This window comes from Saccopteryx leptura, chromosome 1 (genome assembly GCF_036850995.1).
Source record: "Saccopteryx leptura isolate mSacLep1 chromosome 1, mSacLep1_pri_phased_curated, whole genome shotgun sequence".
In the NCBI taxonomy this organism is placed as follows: domain Eukaryota; kingdom Metazoa; phylum Chordata; class Mammalia; order Chiroptera; family Emballonuridae; genus Saccopteryx; species Saccopteryx leptura.
The window spans coordinates 383,639,040-383,651,858 of NC_089503.1; the positions used below are offsets into that span (position 1 = coordinate 383,639,040).

The window sequence follows — 12,819 nt, forward strand, 5'->3', positions numbered from 1 at the left end:
CCCCACTAGACCCACCTCATCCTCTCCTGTCTCCCAGAAGTCCTGGCTTTGCTCCCCAAAGCGTCCCTGAGGCTCCGCTTTGGGGGCTCCCTCCAGAGACTCCCAGGAAACCCGGCACGGAGGCCTTACCCATCTCGATGCCGCAGATGACCAGGGCCGCGATCACCGCACCCGCGGATGTCCCCGCGAAGCGATGGGTCGTTTCCAGCATCCGGGGGGCCAGGTCCCGCAGGGCGTCCACGGCCCCGGCCTGGTAGAAGGAGAGGAAGCCGCTGCCCGAGAAGGAGATGGAGTGAGGGGTGTCCGGGTCCCCCTTGAACACCTGTTCTTCCATCTCCTCCGCCTGGGGTCCCCTGTGGCGGGGAAGAGTCACCCCTCAGCGCGGGCCTGCCTGAGCTGGGGCCGCCTGCCCGTCGGAAGTCGGAAGAGGCTGCCAAGCCGCCCTGCCAGCCCGGAGCCTGGAATGCGGCCGGCTGGGGCACCCACGGGTGGCGCAGACAGCCGCCTGGGCCTGTTGAGCTCCAGCAGGACAAGGTGACGACGGCTCCTGGGTGTGTGAGCAGCGTCTGGGCCTGGGGCAGGTCCGGTCCCGGCTTCATCGCGCGGCTAGATTCATCTCCGGCAGAGTCCTCGGCCGTGTGCCCGTCTGCCCGCGCCGGTACCACCCGGGGGCACGCGAGCTGCCGCCTAGGCCAGGCCCAAAGAGGCGGGCGCCGCTCAGCCCTCAGCCCAGAAGGCTCCACACATCGAGTTGCAAAACTCCCACGGATGGTTATCAGGGTGCCTCCCGCCTGGGGCGCTGCGGCAGGGGAGGGGTGGAGGCTGGTCCCCTCCGGGAGAACCGGCTCCTCCCCACGGGGGCAGGGCCGGCAGGTCGGCTCCGGCTTCTGGACGGAGCGCGCTTCCCTCGCCCCTGCCCCCTTTGGGGGTCCTCCCTGCGGTCCCCCTCCGGGAGAACCGGCTCCTCCCCACGGGGGCAGGGCCGGCAGGTCGGCTCGGCTTCTGGAGGGAGCGCACTTCCCTCGCCCCTGCCCCCTTTGGGGGCCCTCCCTGCGGTCCCCCTCCGGGAGAACCGGCTCCTCCCCACGGGGGCAGGGCCGGCAGGTCGGCTCGGCTTCTGGAGGGAGCGCACTTCCCTCGCCCCTGCCCCCTTTGGGGGCCCTCCCTGCGGTCCCCCTCCGGGCGCCGTGGCCTGTGTGAGTGCTGCGCGGCTGCACTGACTCGTCCTTCTTACACAAGCCGCCGGTCGCTTAGTCACTGGTTGGTTCACATGTTAGGACTGGCCTGGGACGGACGGAGGGACCGAGGACGTTGTTAAAGAAGACAGGTTGGGCTTCGGGGCCCCGCCCACCACCGCCTCTCCATCCTCACCGCCTTTTCTCTCAGGCCGGCCCTTCACGGACCCCCTGACCCTTTGTCAGCACACCCCCTCCCAGACCTCAGACCTCAGTGCTGTCTCCTAAGTGTCCGTCTGACGTCTCCATCATTCTAAGCGTTGGGAGCTTCATAGAGTTCACCCTTCTTCCCACTTCGGACTGGGAAGTGTGAGACGGCGCCATGTGGCCCCGAGTGTAAACAGCCGGGGAGGACAGAGATGGGTGTCAGGATCAGGGCAGAGATGTTTTGCAGCCTAGAGGGTAGGGAGGTGGCGCATGGGGACCAGGGGTGTGCCAGGCCCCCCCCCCCCGTGCACGCCCCCTCTGGAGCTGTGCAGCGCCGCTCTAGGGAGGGGGGGAATCTTCCTCACAACCTGAAAACTTCACAGCTACCCCCACACACACACACGCACCATCCCGACCTCCAGACCATGCAGAGGCAGGACCAGAATGAGAAATGAGACGCCAAGTACCCTACCCAGCGGCCAGCCCAGCCCCATGCTCTGCTGGGAGGTGGGATCAGGCCTTCACTGGCCCTTTTGGGTTTCCACCGTCAGGGCCACGCCCAGGATTCAGGTGCGGGGTTCTCTCTCTTGGGTTCGTAGTTCCAGGTATAGAATTGCCTCCCTCTGGGAAAGAGACTTTTCGATGAAATGTGTGTGTAAACAAACAGCAAGTGTGTGGGGGGCACACAGAGATTTGAGGCTCCTTGCTGGGGCAGAGGGTAGGGACGTGCCAGCCAGGGTGGAGCCCACTGAGCTGTCCGAGCATGGTGACCCTGCCTCCTTCCTGGGAAACCAGGTCAGCCCCCCTGGGTGTCTGCGCACCCAGCCCTGTCGGGGGCCCCGGGGGACAGGAGCAAGTGGAAGTATCCTCCCTGACTGAATTCAGACATTTCCAGGCTTCTTAGGAACAAGACAAGCAAATGTGAGGGAACCAGACAGCCAGACAAGGCGGTCTCTAATTAAGCACCAAATTGTGCGGGCCGAGAGTTGCGCCAGGGCCGTGGGGTGACCAGGGTGAGCAGCGTGGGCTGGAACCGCCAGGGGAGCATGTGTGTGGGCTGCGGGATCTGAAGAAGGTGCGGGTAGGGTAGGGTGGGGTTATACGGCACGGAACAGCACCAGCTCCACACAGAGGAGGGGTGGGCGGTGTGGCGGGCAGTAACACAGATGAAGTGCTTTGGGTCAGACAGACACAGGTCGAATCCCAGCTCTGCTGTTTATGGGCAGCGTGACCCGTGTGACCTCGCCAGGCTTCAGTTTTCCTCATCTGTAAAAGGGACAATAATATGTACCCATGCCGCGCAGTCGTTTAAAGGTTAAAGGTATGGCTGTAAAATGCCTGGCATGAGGCATGTCTGTTATCATCGAAGGGTAGTCGGGCCAAGGCCTCGGGAACAGGCGGGTGCCATTGCGGACACTCGGGAGGAGGTGGGCGAGTTCTTGGGCGGGAGTCCCGCCGGGCAGGGAGCCCAGGCTGGAGGACGAGGGATGAGGGCCTGTGCTGCGTCCTCCCAGGGGTGCGGGCAGCCAGGCCAGGGCGGTGGCTGAGGGAAGACAGGGAGTGGAGCCAGCGAGACTTGGGGACCGGCTGGATGGGCCGCAGGAGCCAAGGCTGACGCCCTGGGGGCGGGGAGGGGCGGGGCTGCCTTTTGCTGACTCCGGGAAACTGGGCGGAGGCTGAGTTCACTGTAAGACGAATCTGAGATGACAGCAAGACATTAGAGCTGGGGGTTCGGGGGGGACTCCGGAGATGGGGACAGATGCCCCTGCCTTTTGGAGCCACAGAGAAGGGTAAGCAGCAGGGAGTGGCACAGGGTCACGTTGAAGAAAGACAACCTTGGAGAAGTATCCCCTTCCATGTCATCTCACTATTCCCGGCGAAATAGGAAGCGAGCCCACCTCGCTCTACACGGGCTGCAGGGGCTTGAGAAGGCTGGGGGCTCGCCATCCTTTCAAGGACAAGTACTTGTCCTGACGTCCCCACTTCTCAGGCCTGGCTGTCAGATTAGGCCCCAGGCTTCATTGGGAGGACATATTCTTTTTTATTTTTTTCCTTTCCCTTTTTCTGTTTTGTTTTTATTTTATTTTTTAGCTGAGAGGAGGGGAGATAGTGAGGCAGACGCCCACATGCCCCCTGACAGATCCACCCAGCCACCCCTGTCTGGGGCCGATACTCAAGTAACAAGCTCTTTTTAGCACCTGAGGCTGATGTGCTCAGACCAACCGAGCTATCCTCAGTGCCTGGGGCCACGCTCAAATCAACTGAGCCACTGGCTTCAAGATGGGAAAAGGGAGAGAAGAGGGAGAGGAGAGAGAGACAAGCAGATGGTCGCTTCTGCCGTGTGCCCTGACCAGGAATCAAACCCGGACGTCCATACGCCAGACCAACACTCTATCCACTGAGCCACCAGCCAGGGCTGGCAGAAGATATTCTTCAGTTTCATGGAGATGGGGACAGTGGAGACCACAGCAGGTGCAAACAAGCAAACTAGAAACTCACGACTGCACCTGAGAAGGTCCTGTAGGAGCTGTTAACATGTTCACCAAGCACAGACCTTGGCAGAGTGCTCTGCACATCTGACTGCAGGGCCACAGGGCTCGCCTGTCCTGTGTCTACCTGTCCCGTCCCTCGGTGTTGAACGACCGAGAAGGTTCATCTCATTTCCCCTCGCTCCTGACAGGACACCGAGAGCCCTACGCACTTCAAGTGGACGACATCACGAAAGGATCCCATTCCAACGTTTCTGCGCTAGATTTTTAAAGTCATCCCATAACCTCTCGGGTGTTTTAAATGAAGTTCACGCCTTTCCTGTGACTCATCGGCCCGTGAGACTGCTTCTCACATGCAATTCGGACAACACACAACCCGAGCTGAATTCATGGAAGAACACGGTTTCCCCAAGTGTAAGATAAAGGGAGCCTTTTGCTGACACAGCTCTACATTTGGAGATGGACACAGCTCCTTGGGGGGCCCTGCTTAGCCTTTCATGGACGATTGAGTCTTATAAAATGTTTATTTAGTGAAGATCCCGGTTGCCTCTTGATGTGGGAAGAGTATGAAGGTCACAGCATCGCCAGTGAGTAATCCTAGCGATAATGGTTTAACCTTGAATCTCATGGAGGCCTAACTTCCAGTTTACAGTGAACACACCATACAAAGGAACCAGTAAGCTGACCCCCAGTGGGAACACCCAGACCCGCCGCACCTGCAGGAAGGACTGGGGGATGCTGTTGTCGCCACAGAGCAGCCTGCTTGTTCCATGCCTACTCCCCCGCAAAGCACCCAGAAAGCCCAATTTTTTTTTTATTATAGTTTACATTCAGTGTTATTCTGTATTAGTTTCAGTTAGACAACTGTATACTTTACAAAATATTCCCACACACACACACCTGGCACCGCACACAGTTATCACACTGTTATTGATTTCCCTGCCTCCCTTGCAGCTAAAGGCTGTTAGAGACCCAGTTCTGGCCAATGAGATGTAAGGGGAAATCTGCTGGGTGGCTCCTAAGGGAGGTTTTCCTTCTTGATAAAACAACAAAGGAACACGAGGCCAGCCCCTTTCACCTCATCACCCTCTCTGCCTGCCTGAGATGCTGTCGTGTGAGAACAGGGTGCTGGGGGCTATGACGGTCATCTTTTGGGGCACATGGCAGTCACTGAGCGCATCCATTATCTATTGCGGTGCCACAAACTACCTAAGAAAGAATGCCTCAAAATAACAAGCATTTGTTATCTTACACTATTTCTGCGGATTGGGAACCCAGATAGGGCTTAGCCGGGCAGTCTGGGCTCCGGGTCTCTCAGTCAAGCTGATAGCAGTCATCTCAGGGGCCGCTGGGGTGGAAGAATCCACTTCCAAGTGCAGTCAATGGTTGTCGGGAGGCGTCCGTTCTCAGCTGGCTGTTGACAGGAAGCTTCTCGCTTGGGCTGCCCACAAGAGGACAGATTGCTTTTCCCAGAGTAAGAGATGCAAGGGAGAGAAAGAGAGTGGGGGGGAGAGAGAGAGAGAGAGAGAGAGAGAGAGAGAGAGAGAGAGAATGAACTCAAGATGGAAGCCACAGTTTTTTTACAACTTAACCTCAGGAGTGATGCCATCCCTTCTGCCGTACTCACGCCCCTCCCACGTTTTACCAGGGTCAAGGCCACACAGACCCACCCTGGTGATAAGTGGGAGGCGTGTGAGTAGCAGAAGGTGGAGGTCATTCAGGGCCAGTTTGGAGGATGTTGGCCACACACTTGTGAGGAAAGCAGAAGAGAAAGAAGAGCCCGGGTCCTTGAGATTGTTGAGTGACGACACCAAGCCCCAAACCACTTGTCCCCTTCCTGGTGGATTAGTTCATTGCATGTTTGTTGTTGAAGCCACTGTTCATTGGCTATCCTCTGCTGACAACCTCATGACTAACGCAAGGACTGTTAAACATGTCTAGTAAGATGTAGAAATAGTACCCTGAAAACAACAAATAGAATCTGCCCTTGGCTTTTAGTAAAAACAAAAGATAAACTTCAAGTATAGATAGTTTGTTATTATAGGTGAAATGTTTTTGCTTTTTTTATACAAGGTTTTTTTCTCCTTTGAGATTATAATAAACATGGTCATACAACAAGTGGCTGACCCGTAACAATATGCACAAACATATAAAATATAAATTAAAAATACAAACAAAATTTTCTTTTTAAAATACTTTTAAGAAAAAAAGCAGGGCCCTGAGAGTTTTGGTCCTTTTTCTTCCCCTGCTGCAAATTCACACTGTGGTTTTGGTTGGGTGGCAAGTGTCTGTCTGTCATCTGTGGGTGGCACTTCCCACAGTGGGTGGGCGGTTGAGTGGGACTCTCTTCTCCAGGGTGACCAGGTTTAGTGCCTGAGACAGGAAGTGGAGGGTGAATAGGTCACAGTGGCCTTTTTTTTGTTGTTGTTAAGAAATTAAAGGCAGTGGGGTAACACTGGTCCACAGGATCCCACAGGTTTCACGTGTGCATATCGACGGCACAGGATCTATGCACTGTGTTGGGAGCCCATCAGCCAAAGTCAAACCACCTTCCATTACTGTATACTTGGCCCCCTTTACCATCCCCTACCCCCCCTCTGGTAACCACCTCACTTTTTCTATGTCCATGAGTCTCAGTTTTATATTCCATCTATGAGTGAAATCATCTAGTTCTTAGCTTTTTCTGATTTTTTTATTTCACTTAGCATAAGGTTCTCGAAGTCCATCCATGTTGTTGTAAACCTACTGTTGGCAGTAGGTCATCATTTCTTACAGCTGAGTGGTATTGCATTGTATAGATGCACCACATCCTCTTTATCCAGTCCTCTGTCCAGGGATGCTTTAGTTGTTTCCACGTCTTTTTTCTTTTTTGCTGTCTAGTCATCTTCATCAGTCTTCTGCTTCTTGGTCCACACTGTCACCCTCATCATCTTCAGCTGCCCCTAGCTGCCTCAGCCTCCTCATCTTCATCTCCATCCTCTTCCTCACCATCGTCTCCCTTCCACTCCCCCCCCCTCCTCCATCTCCCCTCCTTCCTCCTCTTCTCCATCTGCCTCATTGTCAGCCTCCTGCTCTCCACTTTCCTCACTAGCGTTCCCATTAGCAGGTGCATCTCTTCCATCCTCTGCTTCCTCCACAACTTCCTTTTTCTCCTTCAGGCCCCTGGCGGTGATCCCCGAGCTGGTGTGCACAGCCTTCGGGCACACTGGCAATCTGATGCAGCGGATTAAAAAAAAAAAAAAAAGCAAGCAAGAGTTCAAGACCTCAGACAAGAAAGCTGCCGTCCCTGGAGTGAGCAAAGAGGAGGACCCAGAGCAACACAAAGACGGCTTTTCTGAGCGGCTGGTGGGGCCAACAACTATTACTTTTGTTAGAAGAAAACGAATGTTTTTCTCTTTCTTATTCCTCCTGGACAATAAAGTGGGGTTCTGCTCATTCATTGAACCCGCAGTTTGAGGCGTGTGATGTCGTTTCTGAATTCTTGATTGACACGTGGGTAGATCCTCTGTGGGGTGCAAGTGTTTACGCCTTTTCTGAAAAGTCAGCAGTTTTAAATCTCTAAGAGGTAGGGAGAGAGGAGAGAACTGGACACCGCAGACCCGGGGACATAGCTGACTGGCATGCTTCCATGTTGCCCACAACCTTGAGTTCACCCGGACAGCCTATCTTCTCATTACAAAACAGCTCACACACACAGCGAAACGTCAACACCAGCACAGGGAACACCCATGTAACCGACCGGGCCTACTGAACAAATCTGGATGTTTCACTTCAGCGCAGTCAAATGTTTGTTCGGTTTCAAAGAGACAGCACATCACAGCGGCCAGTGACACCTCTGTTGAGTTCTTTCTGGCTCTTCCACACTCTTGCTCCCGCGGGGAACCATGTCCCAGGTTGGAGAGGATCCTTCCCTTCCATGTTTGTACATTTTATTACGTGAATATGTTCTGTAAACAATGCATAGTATTGTTTTAGAGGTATCCTTAGATTCGTGTAAGCGAACACATTGATTTGCTCTGTCATTTGCCGTATTCCTTCAGTGTTGTGATACATAGCTCGAGTCCTTTCCATTTTACTGCTTTTGGTAGCCTCGCAGGAGACCACGGGACAACGTATTTATCATTCTCTTACTGATGGACATTCCAGTTGTTTCCAAGGCTTCACTAGAACCAGCCAACCTGTGTACATGTCCCTTTGCATCGTGTAGGAACTTTCCGGGCCACCGCCACAGGGGTGTACCGACTGTACCTGTGGAATTTAAACTTATGGAGGTGGCTGAGTGACGACATGGGGAGGCTAATGTCACTGAAATAAGATTTTTATTACTTAACGTGTCTGTTTCTGGCATGCCACTCAGGGCCACATGGGGAAGCAGCAGGTTTGGGCCGGAGGCTGCAGTGAGGAAGGGAAGGCAAGGCCCTGAGCCTTTATTTAGTTTCCTGGGAGAAAGACAAGGCAGAGCAGAGGGATCAGCTGGCTGGAATAATGCCTGCGGGCTCTCTGGCTGTCTGGTACCCGGCCCTGGGTCATTAGGGCAGGGCAATACTGCCTCCTGGGGAGCAGGAGTCAGAAAGAGGAGGGTTCCTACTCCTATGAACGGATGTCTGGATGGGTTCCTACGCCTATGAACGGATGTCTGGGTTCCTACGCCTATGAACGGATGTCTGGATGGGTTCCTACGCCTATGAACGGATGTCTGGATGGATGGGTTCCTACGCCTATGAACGGATGTCTGGGTTCCTACGCCTATGAACGGATGTCTGGTGGGTTCCTACGCCTATGAACGGATGTCTGGATGGGTTCCTACGCCTATGAACGGATGTCTGGATGGGTTCCTACTCCTATGAACGGATGTCTGGATGGGTTCCTACGCCTATGAACGGATGTCTGGATGGGTTCCTACGCCTATGAACGGATGTCTGGATGGGTTCCTACGCCTATGAACGGATGTCTGGATGGGTTCCTACGCCTATGAACGGATGTCTGGATGGGTTCCTACGCCTATGAACGGATGTCTGGATGGATGGGTTCCTACGCCTATGAACGGATGTCTGGATGGGTTCCTACGCCTATGAACGGATGTCTGGATGGGTTCCTACGCCTATGAACGGATGTCTGGATGGGTTCCTAGTCCTATGAACGGATGTCTGGATGGGGTCCTACGCCTATGAACGGATGTCTGGATGGATGGGTATCTACGCCTATGAACGGATGTCTGGATGGATGGGTTCCTCCTCCTATGAACGGATGTCTGGATAGATGGGTTCCTACGCCTATGAACGGATGCCTGGATGGGTTCCTACGCCTATGAACGGATGTCTGGATGGGTTCCTACGCCTATGAACGGATGCCTGGATGGGTTCCTACGCCTATGAACGGATGTCTGGATGGGTTCCTACTCCTATGAACGGATGTCTGGATGGGTTCCTAGTCCTATGAACGGATGTCTGGATGGGGTCCTACGCCTATGAACGGATGCCTGGATGGGTTCCTACGCCTATGAACGGATGTCTGGATGGATGGGTTCCTACGCCTATGAACGGATGTCTGGATGGATGGGTACCTACGCCTATGAACGGATGTCTGGATGGATGGGTTCCTACGCCTATGAACGGATGTCTGGATGGGTTCCTACGCCTATGAACGGATGTCTGGATGGATAGGTTCCTACGCCTATGAACGGATGTCTGGATGGATGGGTTCCTACGCCTATGAACGGATGTCTGGATGGGTTCCTACGCCTATGAACGGATGTCTGGATGGGTTCCTACGCCTATGAACGGATGCCTGGATGGGTTCCTACGCCTATGAACGGATGTCTGATGGGTTCCTACGCCTATGAACGGATGTCTGGATGGGTTCCTACGCCTATGAACGGATGTCTGGATGGGTTCCTACGCCTATGAACGGATGTCTGGATGGGTTCCTCCTCCTATGAACGGATGTCTGGATGGATGGGTACCTACGCCTATGAACGGATGTCTGGATGGGTTCCTACGCCTATGAACGGATGTCTGGATGGGTTCCTACGCCTATGAACGGATGTCTGGATGGGTTCCTACGCCTATGAACGGATGTCTGGATGGATGGGTTCCTACGCCTATGAACGGATGTCTGGATGGATGGGTTCCTACGCCTATGAACGGATGTCTGGATGGATGGGTTCCTACGTCTATGAACGGATGTCTGGATGGATGGGTTCCTACGCCTATGAACGGATGTCTGGATGGATGGGTTCCTACGCCTATGAACGGATGTCTGGATGGATGGGTTCCTACGCCTATGAATGGATGTCTGGATGGGTTCCTACGCCTATGAACGGATGTCTGGATGGATGGGTACCTACGCCTATGAACGGATGTCTGATGGGTTCCTACGCCTATGAACAGATGTCTGGATGGATGGGTACCTACGCCTATGAACGGATGTCTGGATGGATGGGTACCTACGCCTATGAACGGATGTCTGATGGGTTCCTACGCCTATGAACGGATGTCTGGATGGATAGGTTCCTACGCCTATGAACGGATGTCTGGATAGATGGGTACCTACGCCTATGAACGGATGTCTGATGGGTTCCTACGCCTATGAACGGATGTCTGGATGGATGGGTACCTACGCCTATGAACGGATGTCTGGATGGGTTCCTACGCCTATGAACGGATGTCTGGATGGGTTCCTACGCCTATGAACGGATGTCTGGATGGGTTCCTACGCCTATGAACGGATGTCTGGATGGATGGGTACCTACGCCTATGAACGGATGTCTGATGGGTTCCTACGCCTATGAACGGTGGCGCTGCCCAGCCCTATGTTGTCATGAGGAACCAGCTCATCCTGGAAGGGGCGCTCTCTTCTCTTTCTTCCCAGTCGGGTGTGTGTGTGTGAGGGGGTGGTGGTTTCACAAATGCCAGAGCCTCCAGAGGAGATAAAATAAGAAAACATAGTTACTGTATTTTTCGCTCCATAAGATGCACCTGACCATAAGACACACCTAGGGTTTTAAGGAGGAAAATAAGAAAAAAAAAATATTCTGAACCAAATGGTGTGTGAAAATATTTAATAAGATACCGTATTTTTCGCTCCATAAGATACATGGGTATTTTCCCCTCCACTTAGGGGGGGGGGGGTGCGTCTTATGGAGCGAAAAATACGGTAATGCATTGGACACGGCTTCAATCTGACTGGGTGTTGCTCTCTAGAGTGGTTGGGGTCAATTTACACCCCCGCTGAGAGTGTGTAAGAGGTAGAATTGCTTTGCTTCTCTTGGTACAGACACTCTGAGGGCTGTGACATGCTCTCTCATCGTGGTTTGAGATCATTCTGACTATTCATGAAGTTGGGTATCATTTCATTCCCTCGTTCGTCATTTCAGTTTTCTCTTTTCCAAAGTGCTTGGTCTCAGCCATTTCCCACTGGGGTCGGGGCCATGTCTGTCTGGTTAACGATGTGCAGATTGGCGGTACTAAGACTAGTTAATATAAATAACATGAATATTAGCCGTTGAATGCATTACAAATATCCTCTCTCAGTTTTGAGGCTTGTCTTTTAATCTTTTTATATTGTCTCTAGTTTAACACGTAGCATTCTCTTCCTTATGATTTATGTCTTTTTTTGTGTCTGAAAGTCATAAAGACGCTCTCTCACGGAAAATAGAATCTTGGTTATTTTAAATGATTTAACTGTCGAGCCCAAGGTATTCGTTCGGTCTCCCTCGAAAAAAGCTGCAGTCTGGTGGGCAATCTGGCGCCACTGATTTTAAAATAAATACCTGCAGAAATGTATCCTGCAGAAATACTCACAGGAATTTCCAACAATATACGCACAAGGCTTTTAAAGGACAGCACTGATTGTAATAGCAAAAATCTAGACCAGTGATAGTCAACCTGGTCCCTACCACCCACTAGTGGGCACTCCAGCTTTCATGGTGGGCGGCAGCGGAGCAACCAAAGTATAAATAAAAAGATAGATTTAACTATAGTAAGTTATTTTATTAAGATTTATTCAGTCAAACTTAGCGAAAATCCGACATAAAGTACTTGGTAAGTAATTATTACTATATGCTTTAATTTGCTGTAACTCTGCTTTATAAATTTTATAAAGTGACTTCCCTACTTTATAAATCACCATTACTGTGGAACCTGTGCATGGTTAGAAAATTTTACTACTAACAGAGATACAAAAGTGGGTGGTAGGTATAAAAAGGCTGACTACCCCTGATCTAGAAGTAAGCTGAAAAGGTAGTTAAATGAATGATGCTGTAGCAATACAATGTAATTCTCCGTAGTCACAGAAAAGAATAAGGAAAATCCAGATGTGCTCATATGCAACGTCCTCCAAGATATATTAGTAAGCAGGGTGGGGGGTGGGGGGAGATTAAAAAGAGAAAGAAAAAAAAGGATTCTCTATTTGTCTCCGTGTGAATTTCAGAAATAAAATTGTGAAGAATGATTACGTGTGTGTGTGTGTGTGTGTGTGTGTGTGTGTGTGTGTGTGGTGGGGGGGGCAGGTGACCAGGGTTGAGGGTGGGAGGGAAATCCATTCTTCATTGTCAATCACTTGTGCTGATTTCATTGTTGCCTCCGCCACAGCAAACAAAGCAGAATTGCTGTGGACGGCCCCATCTGCCGTAAGGTGCTATTTGTTTTGGCGTTTGAAATAGTCTGAGGTGAGGAGGGCCTCTCGTTCCAATGGCTGGGAAGAAATTGAATTTTCAGCGATGGGGCAGGAGGCTGGACTCCCGCTGCGGTGTCATTAGGCTAGCTCCGTCGCGGGGCTGCAGGCGGGAGGAGCTGCGCTCACAGCAGCGTGGGGTTGATGAGACTCAGTCTCGCTCTTGTCTGGGGGCAGGGAGGGGAGGTGTCTGGGAACCAAAGGGAGGGCTTGGAAGAAGTAGGGGGATGGGAGAGTTTTGTGAGATGGGAGTGGGGGAGGGCAGAGGAAAAGGG

General features: G+C 52.6%; 1 protein-coding gene across 1 annotated transcript in view; it reads right to left on the reverse strand.

Annotated features, from left to right (window-relative positions):
• The window catches only part of PNPLA1 (patatin like phospholipase domain containing 1), a 51,949-nt gene extending 50,777 nt beyond the window's left edge, over nucleotides 1-1,172 (reverse strand). The window contains exon 1 of the mRNA XM_066359541.1: nucleotides 130-1,172. Within this exon, the coding sequence (XP_066215638.1) occupies nucleotides 130-334 (205 nt within the window). The 5' untranslated portion in view covers nucleotides 335-1,172. The remainder of the gene's footprint in view (nucleotides 1-129) is intronic.
• Between the last annotated feature and the right edge of the window lie 11,647 nt (nucleotides 1,173-12,819).